Genomic DNA, 25,820 nt, shown 5'->3' with positions numbered 1-25,820 from the left:
ACACACACACAGACCCAGGAGTGACCCTGGGAGAACTCAGAGAGCAGACTCCAAAGCAAGGACAGAGGCCCAGGAGAAACTAACACCACCATCTTGGGCTTCCCGCCTCCAGAAATGTGATAAAATAAATTTTGTTGTTGGAGCCTGTGCTCTGCTGGTACAGCAGCACACTAACAAGCGGTCACCAGACCCGTTGGGTCCTGTCTTCTTTGACTTCTCCTGAGCACACACTTTTCAGGCCCCTGTGGGTCCCCATCTTCTGTTGTGACATCTCCCACCCACCCATCCTCTTCCTCAGCCTGTCGGAGGGAGGCTGGTCCTGAGGGAACCCCTCCTCTCGGGCCACACACACTCCCTGGGTGTCTCTCTCCTTGTCCTGGAACCACCTACACACACAGGACTGTCCCATCTCCCGGAGCCCCAGAGAGATGCATTCAACTGCTCGCTGGAGATTGTCCACGGGCACCTGCAGCCCAGAGGGGTCGGAACAGAGCGCATGTCCCCTTTCCATCACTCTCACTGTCATCTATCCCACTTTTGCAAGCTGCAGGCCTGGCCATCGTTACTGACTCCTCTTTCCTTCAACCCTAACCAGTCAAGCACCAAGTCCTGCTGATCAGACTTCTAAAGCCTTTTTTAAAAAAAATCCTCTCCATGGTCCCAGTCACTTATAAGATCAGATTCTAGCCCATTCTCTAGGATACGAGGCCCTCTGAGACCCGGCCCCAGATTCCCTCTGCCCTAGACTCAATCTCCACCTCGAGCACCACCCTGTCTCACGTCTCTGGGACGCTCTCAGCCATGCCCGCTGCTGGGCTGTGTCCTCCTCGTGGGCCTCATCCCCTCAAACTCCCCCTTTTAGACCCAGCTGAGGTATCACCTCTGTGTCGGGCAGCTTTTCGTCATTGTGAACAGAAGATCTGACAAGAAGAACGAGAGGAGGGAAAGTTTATTTGGGCTCATGGTTTCAGAGGTTCAGTCCACGGTGGACCAACTCCATTGCTTTGGACCTGAGGTGAGTAGAACATCATGGTGGAAGGGTGTGTGGGGGGGGGGAAGCAGCTCTGTTCATGGCAGCTGGGAAGCAGACAAAGGAAGAAGGGGCAGTGGACAGAGAGAGTTCGAGGCTATGTCCCCAGCGATCTACTTCCTCCAGTCATTCTCCATTTGCCCACAGTCAGCACCCAGTAATCCACATGAATTAGTTATCCATCAAGTGGATTAATCCACTGAGAGGTTACAGTAGTAATCCACATGAATTAGTTATCCATCAAGTGGATTAATCCACTGAGAGGTTACAGTAGTAATCCACATGAATTAGTTGTCCATCAAGTGGATTAATCCACTGAGAGGTTACAGTAGTAATCCATATGAATTAGTTGTCCATCAAGTGGATTAATCCACTGAGAGGTTACGGTTCTTACAACTGCATGGTGGGCACCTCACTGAGTGTTAGATCTCCTTGTGTCCTTACAAAACCCTGTGAGGGAGGTATTTTCTTATCCCCAGCTCACAGATGGGAAAACCGAGGCACAGAGAGGGTAAGCAGCAGAAAGCTGCTGAGGTCTTGGTAACCCGGAAGTAAAAAGAGCTGCACTCAACAGGGCCAAAATGTAAACCCCAAGTGCACTCTCAGTGACCCACTTCCTCCAGCGACACCCTACCTGCCTACAATTACCCCCCAGTTAATCCATATCAGTAAATGAGCCCATTCATCAGGTCACACCTCATAACCTAATCACTTCACCTCTGAACCTTCTGGCACTGTCTTACACGTGAACTTCCGGGGACACACCTCATATCTAAACCATCACCATGCCTTTACAAAAGGGACCTCAGAGAACTCCCTTGCCCCTTTCACCATGTCAGGACAGAGCAAGAAGGTGCGATCCATGAACCAGAAAGCAGCCCTCACCAGACACTGGGTCTGCCAGTGACTTGATCTTGGATTTATGGCCTTCAGAATTGTGAGCAGTAAATTTCTATGATTTATAAACCACCTTGTCTGTGATGTTTTGTTATAGTAACTCAAGCAGACTAAGTCACTACCCTGAAGAAGAGGATATAATATTTAATTTATTTTTGGATCTCCAAGGCTAGCATAAGCAGTACAGCAAGGAGGAGTTGCCATATAGACCTGAACTGGATAGACTGGACCTCGAAACCTCTCACCAGGCCAACCGACCTGTCAAGGGAAAGACACTCTGCCTCCCGGCTCAGGCTCCTCCGCTGTCCTGCTCTGCCCCAGGTCTGGAGCTCACCCTAGATAAATGCTTAGTGACAGAGAGTTCATACATTTTCAGGTCCGTGTCTGAGAAAGGACTTCTCTCATGCATAAAAAATATCTTTCCTGTGTGCTCTACCAAACTGCAAATATCTTTAACTGAATGAAGGCTTTCATTCCATAAGTAAAAGTGAAGAGTTGAAAGAAAACGAAGCCAATCCCACATCTCTCTGCTTGACGTTCCTCAGTTCCCTGGGTCAGTTGGTTGGTTTGGAGACCTGCCTTCTCTTTATCAATTAATTCCAGAATTCACAGCGCTCATTTTTTCCTTTATAGTCATAAAGAATGCCTGTGCCGAGAGGTCCACATGTGAATGTAGTTATTTCATGGAAAACCAGTCTGATGAAATCTTTCCTGCTTTGTATTATTATGTGGTGCAAAAAGAACAGGAGAGGGTATTAGGAGAGTGTTTTAGATAAAATGCAGATGCTTCTTGACTTATTGGTTATATCCAGGTAAACCCAATGTACATTGAAAATATCATGTCAAAAATATTCTTACTACTCCTGCCCGATCAAACCTCCCAGCTTAGCAACCCAGCGCACCACAGACCATTGGTTGTTTCCTCTTATTACCTAGGAAAAGATCCAAATTTGAAATAAGGTTTTGACCAAATGTATAGCACTTCCATAGTATCACATAGTTGAAAAATCATAATTAAGTCAATGTAAATCAGGGGAGTATCTGCTTAGTGCTTCTTAGTTGGAGGATCTTTTTAAAATAAACTTTTTAAAACTTGAAGTACAATATATATGGACAGAAAAGCCGTCCGTCCTCAGTATAGCTTGATGAATTGTCTCAGAGTGAACACACCAGGGACCAGACCCTAGATCAAGACATAGAATGTTATGGGCTGGGAAGATAGCTCAGCGGTAGAGCACTTCCTAGATGCTCAAGGCACTGGGCTCAATCCCCAGTGCTGGGGGGAAAAAAAGAATATTACCACCAACACCCATCCTCCTGTTGCCACTGAGTCTCTCACCAACTGATGCCGTGTTCAGTGCACATCTACCTGGAGTCCTGCAGCGCCAACTCTTTTGTATCTGGTTTCTTTAGTTCAACATTGTGGTCATGAGATCCCTCCACCAGCCACAGATATTCCATTTTTGTTACCATAAGGATTCTATTTGTAAATACATTACAATGTATGTGTCCGTTCTCCTACTGACCCACATATGCGCTATTATGAGGTGCCGCTGCAGACATGCTGGGGCACATCCTTGGTGAACATCTGCATTTCTTTCAGCCCTGTGCCTCGGAGTGGGATTTCTGAGTAACAGAGTCGACTTGGCCTCTGTAGATACTGCCAAAGGGTTTCCCAAGGCCGTCGAACTGTTTTCTTGTCTCACCAGCAACGTATGAGCACTTAGTTACTTCACGCTCATCAACATGTTAATGATGCTTTTAATTTTGGCCATTCGAGTAGGTGTGCGTTGATTTCTTACTGTGAGTTGCATTTATTTCATGGCGGACAAGGTTCAGTGATTTTTCTCCCACCCTTCTTCCTCCCTGTCTGAGGGGGTGAGGGGGTGAGGGGGTGAGGGGAGAGAAAGGGAAGGAGAAGCTCTAGGGATTGAACTAGCACAAGATACATTCCATGTTTTTATAATTATGTCAGAATGGATTCTACTGTCATGTACAACTAAAAAGCGACCAATAAAATAAACATAGTACTTTGCCTATTACGTACGTCACAGATACATGTCTCTATCTGTGACTGCTGTGGTTTGACTCCTAAATGTTCCCCACGGCCCACCTGTTAAAGGCTTGGCCCCCAGGGGCCTTCTCTTGGAAGGTGGTGGAATCTCTTAGAGGAAGGGCCTAACTTTTGACAACACAGATTCAAGAGGCGGCGGATCTGGATGACATGGTGTTATGTTACATAAGCCCTACCCAAAATATTATTATTTCATTTGTATGAAAAATCTAAACAAATAAAATTCATAGAATCAGGAAAAGAAGAGGAAGAGGTCTTTAGGTCATCGGAGCTGGTGAGACCCTGGCACCTTCTTCTCTTTCACTTTTGCTTCTTGGCCAAGAGGCAAGTGGGTTAGCTCCACTCTGCCTCTGCCATGATGTGCTGCCTCACCACAGGCCCAAGGCAATGGGAGCCTCCAAACCTGTGAGCCAAAATAAACCTTTTCTCTTTGTAAGTTGATTTTTCTTAGGTATTTGTTATAGGGACATAACGCTGTCTAATACTGTGACTCCCCACCTCTTTTTTTTCAAATATTTTTATTAGTTGTTGATGGACCTTATTTTATTTACTCATTTATGTGTGAGAATCGAACCCAGTGCCTCAGGCATGCTAGGCAAGTGCTCTACCACTGAGCTCCAACCCCAGCACCCTCTCTCTTATTGACAAAAGGAAGCGACTAATTTTGCTATCATCTAAAGTATCAGTATTTTCTTTTGGGGTTAGTTCTTTTGTGTATGAAGCTACCTCCTTTGGAGCCTTTAAATCCCCACATCCCTACAAGTCCCACTGTGCGGATCCCTATTGTGTTCTGTGAAAGGAACCAGCACCTTCACAGATGTGGAGATCTTCCACTTTGTAGAAAAACAGTACCTTCACCATCTGCCAAAGGCAGGACAGCAATGGAGTTGGCCAACCAGGGTCAAAGCCTCTGAAACCATGGGCCCACATAACCTTCTCCTCCTCTAAGTTGTTCTTTGGTTACAGCAACAAAAAGCTGATGCACACACACTAGCCAACGTCTGGTCACTCTTCCTGCATTAGAAGAAGATGGTCCTGATGCAGAAGGGGGGCCACCCCTGGAATCCCGCAGGTCCAGGTTGTGGAGAAGGGAGGAGTGGGGAGTCCGTGGGCAGGGCCAGGTCAGAGCTGTGGTTCTGCAAACAGACTGGGGAGACAGAAGAGCCTGCTGACACGGCCCTGGGCTGCAGGGCTGCAGGAGGTGGGACAGGAGCAGATAGAGCCAGTAGCAGGAGGAGCAGGACATGAAGAAAGGCTGTAAGAGAGAGAAAGGGGAAGTCTGTGCTGGCAGCTCAGTGTCACCGTGCAGGGGTGGGGGGTGGGGGTGAGGTTGCAGCCAGTGGCTCAAACATCGGCACTCGATTCATGACTCAGTGTTTGGTGTCAGGACTGGCTGTCCAGGCTGTCCAGACTATTGGGAACTTGCCCAGTACTGGTCATGGGGCAGAGCCAGAGAGCTTGTAGGGGGGGGATCAGGGCTGCCAGGGTAGGGCATGGCATAGGAGGAGCCCGCACCAGCTTCCCTCCCTCCCTCCCTCCCTCCCTCTCAGAATCGAGAAATTTAAACACATTATAACAAGCTCCTCCTACAAAAAGCAAGCATTTGCCTGCTGGGCTCAGAGCTGTATTGTAAGCAGTTTGCAATCCACTTACTGTGACAGAAAGCAGATCAGCGTGTTGTCTGGGATGGGACAGGGTGGGGAGGGTCTGTGGGGAGGGATTGTCACCAGGGAAAGGAAGATTTCGGGGTTGACAGATATGTACGCTGTCTTAATTTGGTGACAGTTTCATGGCAGGGGTAGGGGGATGTGAAAATTTGCCAAAACTTGTCAAATGGTACAATTTAAATACGTGCAGTGTTGTTGTGTGGATGACCTGTCAACAAAGCTGCTAAAAAGTGTCCCCCCGGCCCTGCAGATCACATGCGTGTGCTTGTGCAAGCTCGTGCACTCTGCCATGGAGTGGCCCAAGGCACAGATGCATCGCTCACATGCCTGGATCTCCCTCCCCAGACCTGCCCACGTGCAGGAGCCCTGGGTCTTCAAAGTGTCCTGACCCCCGTTTCAGTGTGGCTGCCGACACCACATCCGGTTCCGTGTCCTAGAGTCTGTGATGAGGACAGAACCTGCCAGGGCTCAGAGAAGCACAGGCTCTTCACCTGCTTCTAATTCCTCCCCACACCCTCGACACACGGGTGATCACTGGAGCTTGTGACTTGAACTTCAAAATCTGCAGCACCCCCAGGCGAGGGAAGAGTCCCTCCATCCTGAGAAAATTGGAAATTGAGAATCAGGGAGGCGTGTGTGTGTGTGTGTGTGTGTGTGTGTGTGTGTGTGTGTGTGTGTGGTGCTGGGGATGGAGCCCAGGGTCTCCCCAGGCTCGGCACGCTCTCTGCCACGCAGCTGCTCCCCCAGCCTGGGGAGGTGGATATTGAACCTGAGGGACCCAGCACAGAGCTGGGGGCTTTGCTCTTGGGATGATAACCACACACTTTTAGGGAACAAGAAGTCAATGTATTTTTTTTTCTCCCAAAGTATGTTTTTGTGATAGTCTCTCAACGCAGGGGTCCTAAAGCTCTGAGATCATCTCTAGTAATAAAGAAGGCGGGGGGACCAACCCAGCGATGACCGACTCAACAGGTGGCCACTCGCAAAACTTTACAGCAAGGTGTAGAAACCAACAGGTCATTGTTCCTTTTACTGAAAAACATGTCTGGGTCTGCGAAGCTGGGCTTCAGAGGGTCACTGCCTTGCTGAGGGAGGCAGGATGATCAGGTCCTTGCTTAGCATCTGGACGGCCATCTAGCAGCTGCCGTCTTAAGAAACAGTTCTGCTGTCCTGCCCAGGGGCCACTCCCTCACACCAACGCCACCCTTAACCTCCCACATTAGGACCTGCCCGGCTCTCGTCCCTGAGGATCCCCCATGGAAGTCGCCAACCCCAAGCCTGTCTGGACTCTCCGTCTGTGGAGAGACGGCCTCTGTTTTTCAGCTCCGACAAATCGACTCTGTGTGTATCTCTGCCTGGTCTCTGTCCTCCATTTCTGGCTTACCTGTCCCTCGTTCCTTGCTTTCCCTTCATTTGGGTGTCAAGACCTGGGGTTGGGTTCCCCGGTGTGCCTGCTCCCCTCTTTGAGGGTCACTGAGCGACCCCAGGCCCTGAACCGAAATCCTTCGTGGGACCAGGCCCTCCATCCCTGGGAACACCCTCTCCACACCCACCACCAGACCGGCATCCCAGGGTGCCTTCCCAAGGGGGAACACCAGCCTCAGCTCTCACAGCTGCAGCTGGTCCCTCCTGTCCACTGGGTGGATGGGTGGCCTTTTATTTGGGTCCTGGGTCTTTGAGAAAAATGTTCCTGGTGAGACCTTGACCTTGGGTTAATCTCTATGGCTTCTGCCCCTTTGTAGTCCTGGGCCTACGTGGACCTGCCCCTGACGCTTACTCAGCCTCCGTGGAGTGATGACCCCTGAGTGTAAGCATCCTCTGGACTGGGTGATACTGGAGACTGGGGACACCCCTCTCTACACTCACCTTCCACTGTTCACCACGGGCGGCTCCTCATCCCCTCCCTCCATAGTTCTCAGGCTCCTCCTGGCTCACCTAGGGTCTCTCTCTTACCTGGACCTAACCCCCGCCCCCAAAACTTATCCACTTGTGCCATCAGCTCTGGCCTCCATCTCCTCCTCTCTCTAAGCCCTCTCTCTGCAACTCTTGCTCTCCCGCACAAGTCCTCTTGGCTCTCACCTCCCCTTTCTTTCTAATGAAGCCGCTGCTGCAAGTGTCCCCGCGGCCCCTCTGCCCTTCTCTCCTCCCGCCACGGCTCACGGGCTGCTGCTGCCACCGGCATCTCTGTGTCCTCTACACGGGGTGGCTGGGGTAGATGGTGTAATCCGGGTTCGTGGGCCTTTCTCTTTGTCAGACCTTTCACAGACAGAAACAGGGCTTAGGTCCTTTAGGCCCACTATGTCTATGCCCATACGGTCTTGTCTGACCCCCTCCTGCCCGAGGAGCGCTGGCGAGTTTGGGATCAAGCTAGAAATCGTGCGGATGAGGTGCATGAGACCTCCCCTGCCCATCCAACGGGCACCGACGCAGTCCCTGGTCAGGACCCCAGCTGGGGTTATAACTCGCCTGGAGGAGGGACTAGTAGAAACCAATTCCTTACTTGCCTCATGGCAGGATTTAGAAAGGCCGCCCCTAAGGCTATCAGTTATGAAAAGCTCTAGTAAATGGCCCAAGATAAGAATGGAACCCTTCAGCATTTTTCAATCACCGGACCAAGGCTGCATTACATACACTAATCTGGACCCTGAGGCTCCAGATGGGAGACCACTACTAGTGACCTACTCTTTCTCCCAGAGTTTCCCCAATATTAAGGTGCCTGGAGAGGGGACCCCTAACTCCCCAAGCTGAGGTTCTGGGATTGGCCTTTAAGATCTATAACGGGAGAGATGAGAAGGCCCGGAAGCAGAGATATCCGATGCTCACGCACGCCATCCGTCCACCCTCCGCCTCTGTCCAGTTCCACTGGCTGTGGAAAGGCCCCGAGGGACTGCCTGGAGCCGGTTTTAACTGTGGTCAGCTGGGTCACTGGGCTCAGACATGTCCCAAGCATTGCAAGCCTCCAGCCCTTGTCCTAAGTGCCATCAGGAGAGACACTGGACTGTAGCCCATAGCAGCCCGTGGCCATCCAGCCCTTCTGGTTCCCTTTCCAAGTCTTAGTACGGGCTGCAGAGGACCGCTACTACCACTCTGCGGGGACCCAGGGTGACTCTGCGTATTTCAGGCCTGTCTCCTTCCTCCTGGATGCTGGGGCTCCATATTTAGTCCTCAAGGAGTTCCGGGGGCCTGCCACTCATTCTGTGACCTCAGTTGTCGGGATAGAGGGCAAACCGTACCAGCCCTTGCGAACATCTAGCCTTGTTTGTGCCTTTGGCTCTCAAGTGTTCACCCACTCTTTTTTGGCCATTTCACAGTGCCCTGTTCCCCGTATGGGAAGGGACATCCTCACAAAGTTGGGGGCTGCACTTTCTTTCTCCCCTCATAGGGTTCCATCCAGACTCGCCTGCCGCTCCTCCGACCCTCACCCTTACCTTAGGACCCTCCCCTATTCCGTCTGCCAGTGTCTTCCCATTACCCGCTTCCGAGGTGGACCCTACTGTCCCAGATGTTTCAAGTCCTCCCATGGCCTCACGCCACGAGCCCATTCACATCCATCTCAAAACTTTTTGCGGAGCAGCCTTGATCTCGTTCTCCCATCAGCCTCGCTCTCCCCTCCAGGGGTCTGAGCTGCTTTGGGATCCCGGCCTGAGGGCCCGGGACAATGACCACACACCCTCTCCCATTTGTCTAGTGCTCCTCTTCTTCAACCACACTCTGCCTCATTTGGGTAAGAGACTTCGCCCTTCCTATCCCTGGAGACAGCAGTGACAAGTCTCCTCTAGAGCTTAGATCCTGGCCCAGCACCAAGGTTCTCGCCCATGCCTCCCCCTCGGCCTTCCCCCTGGGTCTTGGTTCTCAGCTCCTCAGAGGAGCTCACCAAAGCCCTGGCCAGGCACCAAGACTCTCTATGGGCAAAGCCCGGGACTAGGAAGTAGCGGGTGACTCCCTTCTCAGTCCCAGACTCCAACTCGCCGTGGGGACTCCCCAGTCCTATTTAACTCACTTCTCCGGCTGCCTCCTCGCCCACTTAGCCCCACTCTGTTTGGCTCCTGATCTAGAGGCCCATCCCCAGTTCAACCTTCCAATCTCCATGACTTTTGCGAATGCTCAGGAAAATGGAAGGAAATCCCTTATGTGCAGGTTTCTCCTTCCTCCATTCTGAGCCTTTCTTTTGCTCCTCTTGCCCCCAGCCCGGCTTCTACTTGCCACTAAAGCTCCGGATTCCTCCAGAGACCCGACTTCTAGACAAACAGGGACCCAGAACCTTCCTACACCGTAAAACCCGAGGCCGCCATCTCCCTGGCCAGGGCCCCACTGAAGCTAACATGGACAAAGGACAGACTCAGTAGGCTTGATAGACGGCTAAGGGGGCGGGGAGTGTCAATTAACAACACAGAAGAATGACTTCAGAACTTTCTCTCTCCACCTCCCTGATCTCACACACTCATTTCACCTTGTCGGGGCTGAAAAGAGGGATTTGCTCTAGGGGTCCTTGGACACATGCTGGGGCCACCCTTTGCCCCTGTGGCTTATCTATCGGAGAGTCTTGACCCTACCGTTCAGGGATGGGCCCCTTGCCTACGAATGTGGGCCGCCGCCTCTCGTTAACAAGTCGAGAAACTCACCTTTGGGGCCCGACTCACCCTCCTGGCTCCCCGTCACCTGAAGGCTCTCCTCACCTACAAGGGCTGACATTCCTCACCCACACACTTCTCCCCAGGGAAGGAACTTCAATTCCTAAAGCCCCCTTTAACTCTGATCTCCTTCAGGCCCCAAAGCTTCCCACGGCCATTGGAACTGAGGATGGCAGCTACGCCCCCTTCTGCAGTGGGCACCTCCTTCCTGGCCTCTCTCCTTGTCAGAGGCCTCTTGCTGATGCTCGTCCCCTGCGTCATTAGATCTATTCCAGATCCAGACTCAAAGGATCTCTAAGTCAACCGTGAACCAGCTTCTGTTACAGGATTTCCAACCCCTCACCAACATCGGGACATCCCGAGTCGGCATCCCTGGCACCTCCTGACCCTCACCGTTGCCTCAATGACACCCCGAGCCCCTGACAAGGTCCAGGCACGGCCCCTTCCCAGCGTAAGAAACCACAGAAGATTGATCTATGTCCCCCAAGCCGGGACCACCCTTGGTCGGCACAGCACTCTAACCACCACGGTGCCAGCCAGTTCCCGGGGACAAGGAGAAAGGAACAGAAAAGCTGAGCCCCAAACAAAACAGGGGGAAGTTCTCTCCTCTCAAAAACATCCTGCAGTGGCCCTGGGGTGACCAGAGCCCCGAAGAGGGAATTGTTGGCTTCACAGTAAAACCTACCAAGTTCCTAACTGCACCTGAGAGAGAGGACACCCCTAACAGAAGCGCCCAGGCACCCCACCCAGGCTGCCTCAGGAAGGACCAGGGGTCTCTACGTGGGAGGAAGGAGAGCCGGGCTGAGGCGCCCACCGCGGGGACCTCAGCCAGCTCCCTTTGGAAGTCTGGGTTATGCTTCTTGAGATGGAGGACAAGAGGCACTTAAACAAAGGCGCGTTTTGTAAAAATCAGTTAATGATTGTGTGAGCCAGATGTTCATCACTGTGACCAAAATGCTTGACAAGGACAACTCCGAGAAGGAGAAGTTTATTTGGGGTGCATGGGCTCAGAGGTCTCAGAACTTGGCTGACTGACTCCATCGCTGTGGACTTGAAGGGAGGCAGAACATGGCAGAGAAAATCTGCTCAGCTCTAGGTAGGAAGGAAGGAAGGAAGGAAGGGAGGAAGGGAGGGAGGGGGGACAAGGAACTAGGGACAGACATAGTCCAAAGGCTTGCCTCCAGTGACCTGCTAGCTCTAGCCACACCCTACCCATCAACAGGTTCCACCCAGTGGCCCTTTCACATTAATCCATCTAATGGATTAATCCACCGATGGGGTTATAGCCCTAATAATCCAATCTTTTCACCTCTGAACATTGCTATGTTACCTGACACATGAGCTCTTTGGGGGGATGTTTTTAGACTCGAACCATAATGAATATTTGATAAAAAATTAAAACACCGTAGAAATTTATTTGGTAAGCAAGTTCCTCAAGGTCCTACCCACTAGAGGTAGGCAGTGTCCAGTAAACCAAAAGCTCCGTGTGTTTTCTGTGCATCTGTAACTGCCCCTCACCACCCAAATCACCAAGTAGTTCCTGCCCTGAGAGACACCAAGCTTGAATCAGGAGCATATGCATTCCAAATGAGTTTCCTTCCTGAGTTTAAGAGGGTGTGTAGACAAAAAAGGAGTCTATGCAAAAATGTGTCTGACTTTATGAGAGCTTGAGAGTGAAAGTTTGTGATCCTCTGGGGTCATTTCAGCCCTGTTTTGTATTTTATTTAGAGACAGGGCCTCAACTGAGTTGCTTAGTGCTTGTTTTTGCTGAGGCTGGCTTTGAACTCATGATCCTCCAGCCTCAGCCTCCAGAGCTTCTGGGATGACAGGTGCCTGGCAGATTCAGAGGAGGCCTGAGGAGAAGTGGGACATCATGGCAGAGGTTATGCAGGAGGGAAGCTGCTCATCTCCTGACAGCCAGGGAGGAGAGGGGAAGGGGAGGGGGGAGGGAGGGGAAGAGAGGAGGGGAGGGAGGGCACACCTCTCAGTGACCCGTCTCCAACTAGGTTCCACTTCCTATGGTTTCTGCCATCTTCCAAAAACGCCATCAAATGATTAATCCACCCGTGAATTAATGTGCTGGTTAGGCCGGAACACACGTGATATGATCAGTTCCCAAAGCCTCATCTCTGAACGCTGCTGCAGTGGGGAACAGGCTTTTAATACCTGATCCTCTGGGGTCATTTCAGATCCAAACCCTAACACACGGCTGTCTATGTCTATGTCTATGTCTGTCTGTCTGTCTGTCTGTCTCTGTATTTATCAAATATCAAAGTGAGCTCTAATAAGATATAACCTATGCTTGTAGAGTCATATCAAAACGGATCCCACTGTTATGTATAACTAACAAGAGCCAATAAAATAAAAACATAAGACAAGCACAATGAGCTCTGAGACTGCCCAGCCCAGGTGTGAGTGTTGCTGGTGCTCAGCAAGTTATCCCCAAACTCAGGGGCTTCAAATAGCAGCATGGATCATCTCACAGTTTCTGGTGCAAAACTGCAGGTGTGGCTGGGCCAGGTCTTCCAGCAGAGGGTCTCTCTCAAGGCTGCTGGCAGAGCTGACCACGTGGCGGGGAGGGAGCCCCTTGCAGGGGGGAGCTGGCAGGCTGGCGCGCCTCCCGGGCTGCTGGACTGAGGCTCTGCGTCCTTCACGGGCTGTGGGATGGCCACCCTCAGTTCCTGGGCTCCTGGACCTCTCTTTAAGGCCACTGACTTGCCCCAGAGTGAGCCAGAGAGAACACGGGTGTGCAAGTTGGAAGTGACCGTTTTCTACGGCGGCTTTCAGAAGTGGCACCCCCTTGCTTTTCCTGGGTCCTATTTATTAGAAAGACGTTTCCAGGTCCCGTGCCCACGAGTGGAGAGGGGACACGTTAGGATGGGAGGACCCGGAGGGGGACCGCAGGTAGTCAATGTTGGCCACACTCAGGGACTCGCAGAAATCAAACCTCTCAAGACCTTTTACCTAACTGTGAAACCCCCCACCCTCGTGGAAGGAACAGGAGAGTCCAGTTCCGCCAATCACAGGGTCTCACAAAAGACTCCCCTTAGGATTCTTGCATTTTTAAAAACAGAGTTGTCAATTGTCCTCTACGTATTTTGAGAATAAGCACCTAGGCACACACAGATTGAGAACCGTTCTATCTTTCAACGGTTCTATAGTTTTAGAAGGTCTCAGTCTGCTGCTTTAAGGAATAATCATTTTTCCTAACATGCTTTTTTAATGGGCATTTTGATTTTAGCATAGCTATGTTAGTTTTTGTTTGGTTGAGACTTTCAGTGTATATTTTCTACCTTTCACTTTTAATTTTTCAGCTTTAGGTGTGGATATTTGTAAATAAACAGCATATAGGTATGTCTAGATTTACTTATGTTAAAGTTAACTTGAAGAATATTTGCCTTTTCACTCAAGAATTTGGTCTATTTTTATTTAGTGCGCCTATAAATATTTTGAGCTACATTCTACCATACCGACAAGGTGTTTGTTATTTGTGCAACTTGTTTATGTTCCTTTTTTCACTCCTTTGAAACTTATTCTGAGTCGGTTAAGTAGTTTCCATATTCTTCCCATGTTAGAGGAAAAATACACACACACACACAAACTCTTGGCAAAGTTTTAAGATATGATTGCTGTAAAATTAACCATTTTAAGCATAGAGTGCAGTGTCTTTCCGTACATCCACCAGGTCATGTGAACCTTACCTGCACAATTCCCGAACATTTCACTGTACCCAAATAAAAGCCTGTCCTTGATGTCCCTCAGTCCCTCTCCCAGTGCCAGGCAACCCTTGTTTTCGTGAATTTGCCAATTGGTCAGCCGTTGGCGAGCTGGGCTGTTCCACTTGGGAGTTATCATGCATAATGCTGCCATGCACAATTATGTACAAATATTTGAGCACTTGTTTTCAATGCTCTTGGATATTTAAATATGAGTCAAATTGCAGGATGATAAGGTCTATAAGGTAACCCTGTGTTCACTCTTGGGGAGAACAGCTAAACGGCTTTCTACGGTGGCCACACCTATTTACATTCCTCCCAGCAGGGGAGCAGGATTGCATTTCCCACATCCTCAGGGACACTTGTTACTTCTTATAGCCACCCCATTGGTATGAAGTGGTAAGTTGAGATTTTGATTTTTTGTTTTCCTAACGACAGTGAATTTTTTTTTTTTTTGTACTAGGGATTGAACCCAGGGGTGCTTAACCACGGAGCCACATCCCCAGCCTTTTAAAATATTTTATTTAGAGACAGGGTCTCCCTGAGTTGCTTAGTGCCTCGCTTTTGCTGAGGCTGTCTTTGAACTTGAGATCCTCCTGTCTCAGCCTCCTGAGACGCTGGGATCACGTGTGTGTGCTGCCACTCCTGGTCAAAAAAGTAAATTTTAAGCCAAAGTTAGAATCGTCCAGTGTCATTTGCACCCAAGCAGACGTCTGTCTGTTCATTCAGAGACATCGTCAGGATGTTCCCTAGAGGATAGAGAGAGGTCCCCTGGGGTTAGGGTCCAGTCCACTTTTCCCCTGTTGCTAAGCAGTGGGGGGATTAGTTTTGTGTGTGTGTGTGTGTGTGTGTGTGTGTGTGTGTGTGTGTGTGAGAGAGAGAGAGAGAGAGAGAGAGAGAGAGAGAGAGAGAGAGAGGTGTGTGTGTACTGGGAATTGAACCCAGGGATGCTCTACCACTGAGCTACACCCCCAGCCCTTTTTAATTTTTTGAGGTTGATCTCACTAAATTGCTGAGGCTGCCCTCAAATTTGCAATCCTCCTGCCCCAGCCTCCGAGAGTCTGGGGTTATAGGTGTGTGCCACTGTGCCTGGCTGTGGTTAATTTTTAAATGCTAGTTAGTATTGGGAAGGCTTGCTGGACTTGCCCAGTGCCTCCAGATGTGGAAATAGCTTGCTGAACATTACAGTTCTCTGGCGTGTCCAACTTCCACTTATAAACAGTCCTAAATCCTGAGCCACCTAAAACCTCAGACCACCCACCCTGCCCCACAGCACCACTAGGTCTGCCCCTGTAGAACCGTAGGCCCACGGAGTGCCAGATGGGCTGCCCTTCCTCTGCGGGGCACAGACAAGACGAGCTGCTTGCCCTGGGTCAAGGTTTCAGGATGCCTGGATCCCAGACCCGAGGCTGTGTATGATTTGATCAGTCTTGTGTGGCTAGGGTGTCCAGTGTTCTCAAAGCTCTCCCAGTGATTCTAATGTGCAACGCAGACCCACAAGCCCTGCTCCCATGAGCATGGTCCCTTTTAGTTTGATCTGATTTTGGTGGGCGGGTGTGAAGAGCACATTTTTCCCTGGTTCGGATCACCAACAGGCTGTGTGATGATGGGAAAGTTGCCTGACCCCTCTGGGCCTCAGTTTTCTCACAAGTTACACGGGTGCTTTCCATGTCCACTAAGTCCTGGGTTGCTCCCCAGGACCTCTGACCCTGCCCTGAGGGTCTCCTTTCTCCTGCAGGGAAGCCTATCCCAGCCTCCACCTGGCATGTTCTGGAAGCTCAGAGACGCCTTCCCATCTGTTTGCCGGGGCACAAACTTGGGGATAGCGTCAGAAGTCTCAGAAGTTGCCTGTGCTCTGGGACAGAGGGACACGGGCAGGGACAAGTTGGTCAAGAAGACACAGGTCAGTAACAGGCCACCCAATGGGTGCAGGGGGTGTGGTCCAGGGGGAGTCCACGGGACTGGCTTCCTGGGGCAGTGACAGACCCAGCCGAGGGAGCAGGGGGCCCGTCCATGGCACTATTTAGTAGGTGAATCGTGCAACACACTCTTCACCACCTGGGAGAAGCTGTAACATCTGCTCATAGGCGTGCGAGACAGCAGCGTGCAAGTGGGTTGGAGCCTCTGATGCTGCCTATCAAGAGGGCATTGGCCAAGCATGCTGGCCTGGCCCTCTGCACACCCCGTGGTCACCCTTGGCCAAGGGTGGGAGGAGCCATGCAGCGCCCTAGACAGCCACCCCTTGGACCTGGACTTCCCTCCCAGGCCTTCCATTTTCATTTCCTTAGTCCTCTCTAGTCTTGCCAGTGATGTCATAAACTGAGTCAGTTTATCAAGACTGTTTTTTTGGTACTGGGAATTGAACCCAGGGGTGCTCAACCACTGAGTCACATCCCCAGCCCCTCCAGCCCCTCCAGCCCCTGCCTTTTTAAAAAACAGAGTCTTGCTAAATTGCTTAGGGCCTAAGTAGCTGAGGCTGGCTCTGAACCTACAATCCTCCTGCCCCAGACTCCTGAGCCACTGTGATTACAGGTGTGTACCACTGCACCCAGCTCGAGGCTTTGAGAGCTCTCATTTTATACATTATATATGAACAGACCTCGTGTTCTCTATAAAATGTCGTGTTAACGTTTTGTCACTATAATGGAGTACTTGAGGGAACTGACTTACAAGGAGAAAAGGTTTATTTTGGTTCCCAGGTTTGGAGATTCCAGTACAGAATGGGGTGGGCACGTGGCTTTGGATCTCTGGCAGGGTGCATGTGATGGAGCAGATTGCTCCCCTCATGGCCAGGAAACAATTCCCTCTGAGGTCACACCCACAGTGCCCTAAAAACCTCCCACGTAGCCCCACCTTCTGAAAGTGTCACCACTCCCCAACAGCACCACCCTGGGACCACGTCTTTAACACTGGACTTTTCTGGGGAGATATTCAGGATCCCCATGATGCGTGCTCTCAAAAAATTAAATGGGCCAGTGCACCAAGTATTTAGAAGAGAGTTGGGCATGTGCTGCCACACTATTGTCACCCTTGTCACAGCTGAAGAAGCAAGTCCTGAGTGGCACTAGTGGTCTCCAGACCCTCTGCTTCTGGGGTGAAGGGGACTGAGCAGTCTTTAAACCAGGAGCAGGGAAACACCCAGAGAAGAGGACCTAATAAACACCAGAGCAGAGTCTGGTTTTGGTGCATATCTCTTTTAAGGTTTTAAAAACATAAGATATTGTTGCTGTCTTCAGTATATTATTTTATAAATACTCCATTCTTTTTTCTTCCTTCCTTTTTGTACTAGGGATTGTACCCAGGGGTGCTTAACCACTGAGCCACGTCCCCAGTCCTTTTTAATTTTTTGAGACAGGTTCTCACTAAGCTGCTTAGGGCTTCACTCAATGGCTGAGGCAGGCCTTGAACTTGCAACCCTCCTGCCTCAGCCTCCCCAGTTGCTGGGACGGCAGGTGTGTGCCACCAGGTGAGGCTCCGTCCTTTTTCAATAGCTGTGTATTCCATCGGATGGTCGTTACACACAGCTGTGATCACCCTGTGAGCTGAAAATGCACTCACCACCCGTAACCTGAGGCCTGCTGCAGGGTGCTGGTGGTTTCCCTGGTGCCTGCTGAGCTGACAGCTGCCACTGCTCAGCCTCACAAGAGTATGAGACCACATAGACTCAAAAGTCAAAGTACAGTTTCTGCTGGCTGTGTATTGTCCTTGCACCATCATGAAGCTGCAAAACCAAAAGTCGAACCATTTCCAGTCAGGAACTGTCTGGAATTACTTAATCAAAACCCTATTGATGGACACACGGGCTGTTCCTAACTTTTCCCCATTAGGCACCATCCTGAGATGAACGGAACTGCATATGGACCTCTCTTCTCACATTTCCAGCAAGAACGTATTCCTTAAGGTGATTTGTATTTAAGGAATTTATTCCTTACAAATGGAATTGCTGGGTCCAGGTTTTCAGTGATCTATTTTGACAGCGACCCGCCCAATTCTATAAAACTGTACCGATCTAGACTTCCAATATCAAAGTTTGCATTGCCTTCCACCCTCCCCAACTGGGTGCGAATCTCAGAACTTCACCCACGTTGACAGTGTTCCTCCAAGTGCTTCAGAGAAGGGCGGACAGGCTGATGGAGCCAGATTCCTGCCCTGAGAACCTACTGGGTTAGTTCCCCAGTGGTCAATTCTAGAGAGCAGACAGAACCAGGGGGCGTTACTGGAATTCGGTTTGCCACACTGACCGGGCCCAAGTCTGGTCTGATCCCTGACGGATTACCTTTGTGACTCGGGTCCAAAGTTAAAAAGGGAAGCTTCCTTATCTCTAAGACAGGAACGAAAATACCTGCACTGCAGGTGTGGGTACAGAAGAAATCAGTCACAGAGCCCAATCACAGAACTTATGTCTGATATGACATAGATGTATGAAGTTGACAGACCTAAGCAACATATTTTAAGAACATTTTCTTGGATAGAGAAGCAGGCAGTGGTCCCTGGCTGGGGCGGGGGCAGGGCTCTGGAAGGATCTGACTGGCTGTCTCCTATTTCCTGCCTGGTGGAGAGTTACACAGGTACATTCATCCCACTAAACTGCACAGACGTTTTAGTACATTTGTCTATTTCACAGAAAAGATCAGAGAAGACATCTCAGGAAAAACCTTTGCAAGTGAAGAATCACAGAAACATTTCAAATGTGTTAAGAAATATTAGTTTTATTTAACCAGTTTTCACAGCTGAATATTTATTCTATAAAAACTTTACAGATTGTACAGTTTATATATAGTTCAAACTACTGAACAAAAAGTAGGTCCCACAGATGCAAAAATACTGTACCAATCAATCCAAGTAAAGGCAGATTTACACACTGTACAGTTCTCCGCGTGGCTGGGGCGGGGGTCAGTTCTAAGTATAAACTTCAAAACTGTACAAAAATAAGGTTTTGATTTTATTTCATTCTTCATACATTCAATATGATTGCAAGCCCAGAAGCCTTACTACTAACAGGCGTCTGTCGTCAGGAATCGGTCCCCACTCCTGAAAGGAATGCGCGTCCCCGTCCACACAGGGCACTCTGGGACACTGAACTGCACTCAGGATGTGGTGGGGACATAAAAGCAGAGACCAAGAACATTAAATGTCGAATATAAGGTAGTTCTTTTTTGTTTGGAAAGGAGTTTCTGTATTTAATAGTGTGCCAAAAGAATTTTAACTTATTAAATAAAATATATTCTAAGTGAACCTAAAAATTACACTTCATAAACATAAAAATACTTTTTTTTTTGGTGTAATTCAGTCATATCTGCAGATAGAAAACCAAAAACTGTATATAACAGAGTATTTCTCACCCAGCAACAAGAAGTGCTTATGTAGTTATTTTCCCAAAGGGTCAGAAGAACTATTTAAAACCCACTAAGACTAACTCATAACTTAGATACTCATACGGAGGCTCTTCAGTGACTCACTGATACTGTGAAACAAGCTTCCTTGGAGAGAGTGGTTTCTTCATGCTAACTGGGTAAGAACTAGACATAATAAGAATCCATCGCCATCTCAGCATAAATCCTAAGTGCATGTTTGTCTTTCAGCGGAACTACTTTTCCTTAAAGGTAAGTCTTACTTCTGATTTAGAATTTTCCATCTCTGAGGTATCTGTACCTCTCCCCTTGGAGACGAAGGAACGTCTCAGGTCTTTTTGTATCTCTATTTGGGGGAGGGGGAGATGAGGTTGGCTAATACCCCTTTAGATTCTGTGTTCGAGAAGGAAAATTGTAAAAAAATGAGGAAAATAAACATTATTCCAGACTTTCTATCACCCCAAATGAATACAACACAATTCTTTTTATACAGTACTAGCCAAAGAGAAGGAAAGTTAGAGCGTCCAAGAGCAGCCTAGTGCTCCCCATTATACTTTTATACTCGTGAGTATATAAGTATAAAATAATGACGTTTGCACAAAGGAGCTTTGTAGTTATTTATTTGAAAGTTACAGTACTTAAAAACTCCTCGATAATAAATAGCCTGGATGTTCCCAGCCCTGCTTCTAACGTGTGCTACAGGTAAACTTGCTTCAGGCTGTGAGGATGGATCCTGGCAACTGGGAGCCGCCGATGTCCTGCTCAGACCAGTTTCAGTGTTGCTGGCACGCGGCCTGCCGATCAAAACTCATCGATTTTCCTCTGTAAGTACTTTAACATGGAGTCCATGCCCTGGGCCGAGCCCCAGATTTTCTTCAGCACTTCACACTCCCTCTCGTTGGCCTGCTCCAACTCCATCTTCATGTTACAGCGCACGAGGGCCTTGGACTCCTCCAGCACCTGCAGCGGGCAGCAGGGGGCGAGTTAGCATGCTGACTCCGTGGGCACTGGCCCTGCGTCCCCACCTGGGGGGACCGTCAAACCCGAGCCACCACTTACAAGAGCCAGCAGCCCCACCTCCAGGGCCCCCCCACACGTCAGGACAGTTGGCCTCTGAACCTGTGGGTTCCACATCTGTGGACTCTATCAACACTGCACTGAGAATATTTGGAAAAATCAGTGTCTGTGTTGAACATGTACAGACTTTTTCTTGTCTCAATAATAAAGACATAAAACACGTACCAAAGTAGTGTTTACAGCGCATCAGGCTTTATAGAAGGCAAACACCAAGGTGTTTTTATATAGGGGACTTGAGCAGGCAAGGAGTTTGGTATGGGGAGGCCTGGCCACTCCCTGTGGATGGAGGGTGACTCTATTGCACTACTGTCACAGGCAGCTGTGGACCCCTGAACTGGATGTCCACTCCCTTGATACTTGAGAAAACTCTGAGAACACCTGTTGAGCGCATTTTCTAAACAAAGTTTAATTTTAATTATGGAGGTTGTTCAGATGTCTGGGCAGGTTTAGATGAAGTTATGGCAGTTAACATTTCATCCTATAATGTGTTAAATGCAATTTGTTAGAAGACTATTATTCAGCACATTTATTAAACAAACACACAAAAAAAATAGGCTCACCGAGTGCAGGGGACACTTAAGTGTGACTACACGAAAGGGCTTCACCAGCAGGAAAGGACGGTATCAGTGCTGGTTGTGGTAGACATTCAGTGGACACCTTGAATTACTAATTCAAAATGAAGTCTACTCCTTTCATTTGGGGGAATATTCATGGGGGGACCAGGTGCACAGGTCTGGGGAGACAGCACCCATGTGGTCTGTCAGTACTGGGCTTCAAGGTGGCTGTGCTGCGGTGTGGGGACTCAGGTTATACTGTCACCTATGAGCTCTAAAGTAACAGGTGAAAGAACCAACTGGACGTACCACTGGGTTACACGAGGCCAGTTCCTTGATCCGAACCATGACTTCCTGGGTGAAGGTCCCCGGCCAAAACACCTGGGAGACCAAGCCTTTGCCACAAGCCTCCTGTGCGGTCAGCTTCCGCCCACTGAGCAACATTTCATTTGCCTGAAACAAGAAGCGTTGACGGGGTGTGACACTGGGGAGAAGGCAGCAGGGGAGACCCATCCCCAGAACCCACCCCTCAAATTCCAAACTGAGATGGAGGTTTAAAAATGCCGGAATCTGCCGTGTCCTCCAGGGGCACCATGAGTGGGGCCTACTGGGAGAGCGGGGTCACCTCAGAGAGTCCCTAAGACCAACTCTGGGGAAGTGAGCCCTAAGTAAGGCTAGGTGATTCAGAACCCAGGCCTGAGCCAGCACTAGGCCAACGTGGTGGCCTCTTCTCCAGACACAGAGCCAACGTTTTGGTGGCAGTGTGCTGTGGGTTGAAGCTTTGGAGGCCAGACTGTCACCTGGATATTAAAATGCGAAACGATCCAGGCAGGACCCCAGGTGTCCAAAATCACTGAGGGCGAATGTGAGACCCACTTGACAAAGCTAACGTTTGCTTGTTTAAAAACCCACGTGTATAATTGACACCGACTTTGTCCTGGATCCCAGGTCACTTTTCAGGTGCCTGGAGACTGTGTGTGGATCGGCTCACACTGTGACAGGTAAGAAGGGAAGGACGCACCTGATGGGCTTTGGAGTGGCCTAACATGACAACTGCCTGCCCATGGTCACCCTGAGATGACCCCTTCCCCGGTGGGAAGAAGACCTGACCACGCGCGAAGTCATCTCAGGAAGGCCTGCAGCCACTGAGTGTGTCCCCCGTGGGCACTGCCAGTGTGGGCTGGTCTGCCCCTTCAGCAGAGGGGCAGAAGAGTCGGGGACGGGCTCCTTGCCAGATAGTTTGCCAGGTCCTCAGTCATTTCCCAAAGTGCAGCCTGCTCTCGGCTCAGTCTTGGGGCGAAGCTGTGATGTGCTCAGCCCTGGTGCAGTGAACAGCTCCCTAACGTGGCACGACCCCACTGCTGCCCGTGAAGACAGCTTTTCTCCAGGCAGACTCCAGGGCAGCGAGGAAGGAAGCCAGAACAGGGCCCTGTGGCAAGCTCGAATGCGCCCCAGGGTGACGGACTGTTGCTTTCCTGGATTGTGTCTCAGTATACAGTGAAGACAACACCACTCAATCCCTTGGTCAAGGAGGACGATATTCTCCAACAAGACCCACCTGAACCAGAGCCTGAGCTAGGCCTCCCATACCCAGGACTGCTGGCCGGGAGGATTCTCCTCCATCCTTCCCACGCTACTTCCTGCCCTTTCGGGCCAGTGGGCAGCCCTCCCACGGCTGCCTTCCCCGGTCCCCCTTTTCCTGGTTCTCTGGACCTGGGCCTGCCAATCAGAACTGCCCTCCCCTCCTGCAAACAAATTGTCCTGGGGGTCTGTCTTCCTCCCGAGCCCAGCCGGCTCTGCACTGCAGACCGTGAAGCCCTAGCTTTCTCTAGTCTGGACGGCTGGATGTGCCGGACATCGAAGGGCATTTCTGAATTTACCCAAGAGTGTCAACGTTGGGGCTGACCCTGGTGGCTTCACATAGGCAACGGTTCACTCGGTCATCAAAACCACCAAGCAACCATTAAGAAAAAAACGGTCCTTGTCAGATATGCAGGATTAATAGACTCCATCTGAATCAGGGCACCCACCACCCCCCATTTTCAGTAGTCGTAAAACGGGAGTTTTAAACTTCTACCCAAATAACAGACTTGCAAAGATGTGGTCTCTGGGCAATGCACTAGCTGTGGACTGAACATGAGGCCCTGGGAGATGGCCCACAGAAACAACTCACGAGGTCAGAACTGTCCAAATGTCTACAAGTCATCGGGTAAGACCTGGGCCTGAGGAGGAGTGCTGGAGGACGGTGAAACAGGCCTCGGCCAAAAGGCGACATCAAGAGGCACAAGGGAGGGCTGGGGGGCCATGTCTGGGTTTCGAGCTATAAGGGTAGCTGTGGCTAGGGTTCTGCCGCTTACTCCTGGGGCCCCATCTCTAAATGCCCCAGGAGGGCAGCTCTTGTTGGTGAACTCAGGGAAGGACATGGCCACTGACTGGGCACTTCTCCAGCCAAACGCCCCTTGAGGACTCAGTGGTCCAAGTTCACAGGTGGGGCCTGTTTGTGGGCCTGGGTCCTTCTTTGTGCTCTCCTCAGCAGAGACTCTGTGCCAGTCACAAAGTCCGCAACGCCCCCGAGCATGTAGGCTCCTGGGGGTGGGTGGAGGGGTCTGAGGCTGGCCTGTGACCTTGCAGAGTGTCTGGAGTACAGCAGGCACTCCGAGAATGTCTCCTGGGGACAGGGAGGGTGACCCACAGAATGGCCTCCCGAGCTAACTGCCATGGTGTGGCTGGACCTGCGGCTAAGCGCCATCTCCCCAGCGGTGGATGGAGGGCTCCCAGCTAGCTTCATGATCACGTGATCCCGTGTGTCCTGTCTTGCCTCAGATACACCCAAAGTTCAAAAAAGGAAGTGCATCATTTCAACAAGAGCCACCCCAATATGTGCCACCAACACCACTTATTTACTTTTTGCAGAGATTCAAATACTCTGCCTGAAATGTGATGGATTTGCAGGTGTGAAGGGTAGGATCCTCCCCCTTGCTCACAACAGTTTCTCTCTGGACTCTGGAGTCATTCGGGGATGGTATAACTTTGGTGTGGGGGCTGCCATGTGTGTTGGAGGAGGCTGGGCCTCTACTGATCAGCATCTACTGATCAGCATCTCCTCAGTTGGGACAACCAAGACAACGTTTCCAGACAGACATTGCCCCAGGCGCTGGGGTGAGCAAAGTTGCCCCAGGTACACTCTAGGGGAACCAAATGCATCCATTTGTCAAGACCTGTCCAGTGGGAAAGACAACTGACCTAGATTTGTATATGACTTGGCCAAATTCAAGCCATCTACAAGTCTTGCCAAGCAGTGAATACTAAGACCCCCATCGCCAAGCAGCACGTGGCCCAAGGGCTCCACTTCCAAAATGCCTTTGCCCAAAAGGTGCCTGATGTCCATTCTGCCTATTTCCCCCAGATCTGCCCTTCCCGTGCACCTGCACCTCACAAATATTCTCAGGTCCTACAACAGGAGAGAACAGAAGCCTCAGACTTCAATCTCTACAGAGAAACCCAAAATGAGCTTATTCACATGACGTTATTGTTGATAAGGATTCTCTATGCCAGGATTATGATGAAACCACCTATCCACAGTGAGAACTCACTCAAAGAAATTGTAGTGATGACTTAAACCTGGAACCAGGCAGCGGCAGGTAGGTGCAGCCTGGTGATGCGGACAAGACGGACAACACAGACGACCTTCATGTGGTTAGCATGGAGCACGCCCTGGGGGGGACAAAAACACGCCCCCAGCCTGGGAAATGCTGGCTGCCCAGCTCCTGGGAGAAGGTCAGCAGGCAACTGAGAGCTCCCAGATGGCCTCACCCATGGACTGGCCCTTCCTGGGGCTGCTACTGTAGCCAGGTGTGGTGGGGGCACCTGGAGTAACCATGAGGCCATGTAGGCCCCAGAGCTGCGGGGGCTGGACAAGGCTTTGCCAGGGCTGCACCCCAGCTTTGCCCTCTGCCCAACTTTGCTTCCTCCTGCCCTTCCTCCGACGATGACACCAAACTCACCAAATCCCACTTGTAAAACTCCATCTCAGCTTCCAGAAGTGAACTTGTGACGGGTGGGAATAGAATGAACGCGGGGGAGGGACTCGGGGGCTGGATGGCTTCCTGTCGGCTGGCAAGGAGGCCCGCTGCTGGGCCAGGCAGAGGACCAAGGTGCCCGCACAGGGCCCTCAACGTGTTCCCGCCTAAGGCAGGCCTGTTAGGGAACCACAGAACGTGGCATGGGACCTCTGGGAGGATGTCCTCCAAGCCCTGAACTTCAGACTCCTCTGACCCTGTGTGTCCACAGAATGGTCCAACTGTCCCCACTAACAGCACGCTGCCCTGCTTGAAGGCCATGTGGGTTCACTCTCAAGACAATACTGAGACCCCTAAGACCTGTCCCATCCTCTCTCAGGTGTCAGGCCTCTAACTTGTCTCCTCCCTGAGAGTAATCGTAGGGCCAGCCAGAAGGTACCGGTGTGGGCAGTGGAAGACTTGTGGGTCTCATTCTAAGGGCATATGGCCCAGGGCCTGACAGGAGGGGTCAGGACAGCTGTGGCTGACAGTGGAGGGGGTGGGATTGGACGTCAGTGGAAGAGCCAGGGGGAGGACCACAGGATAGTTCTCAACGCCCTGGAGCAAGGCGGTGCTAGTCTCAGAAGGGAAGGATGTGCCTGCTGTGCTGGCTGGGACTTGTTGGAGTGTGTGGCCATGGGGCACCAAACGAACACAAGTCAGAAATGTCCATCGTGAGCTGAGTCACACCAGACCCACAGGTGTGAGGCCAGGTAGGGCCAGTGGCAGGCACAGGCTCCCACATTTGCTGCACAGGTGTCCTGC

At 50.7% G+C, this 25,820-nt stretch overlaps 1 protein-coding gene across 2 annotated transcripts in view; it reads right to left on the bottom strand.

Annotated features, from left to right (window-relative positions):
* Nucleotides 1-18,704: 18,704 nt before the first annotated feature.
* Nucleotides 18,705-25,820, bottom strand: part of Cdyl (chromodomain Y like) — a 177,665-nt gene continuing 170,549 nt past the window's right edge. For both annotated transcript variants that reach the window (XM_078020495.1, XM_078020494.1), the window contains 2 exons: nt 21,307-21,450; nt 18,705-20,326 (listed from right to left, as the gene is read on the bottom strand). In XM_078020495.1, coding sequence (XP_077876621.1) covers nt 20,168-20,326; nt 21,307-21,450 — 303 coding nt within the window. In that variant the 3' untranslated portion in view covers nt 18,705-20,167. The remainder of the gene's footprint in view (nt 20,327-21,306; nt 21,451-25,820) is intronic.

Source organism: Ictidomys tridecemlineatus, chromosome 8 (genome assembly GCF_052094955.1).
Source record: "Ictidomys tridecemlineatus isolate mIctTri1 chromosome 8, mIctTri1.hap1, whole genome shotgun sequence".
In the NCBI taxonomy this organism is placed as follows: Eukaryota; Metazoa; Chordata; class Mammalia; order Rodentia; family Sciuridae; genus Ictidomys; species Ictidomys tridecemlineatus.
Note: the sequence above shows the minus strand (reverse complement) of the source record. Positions and strands in the feature narration are given on the sequence as shown.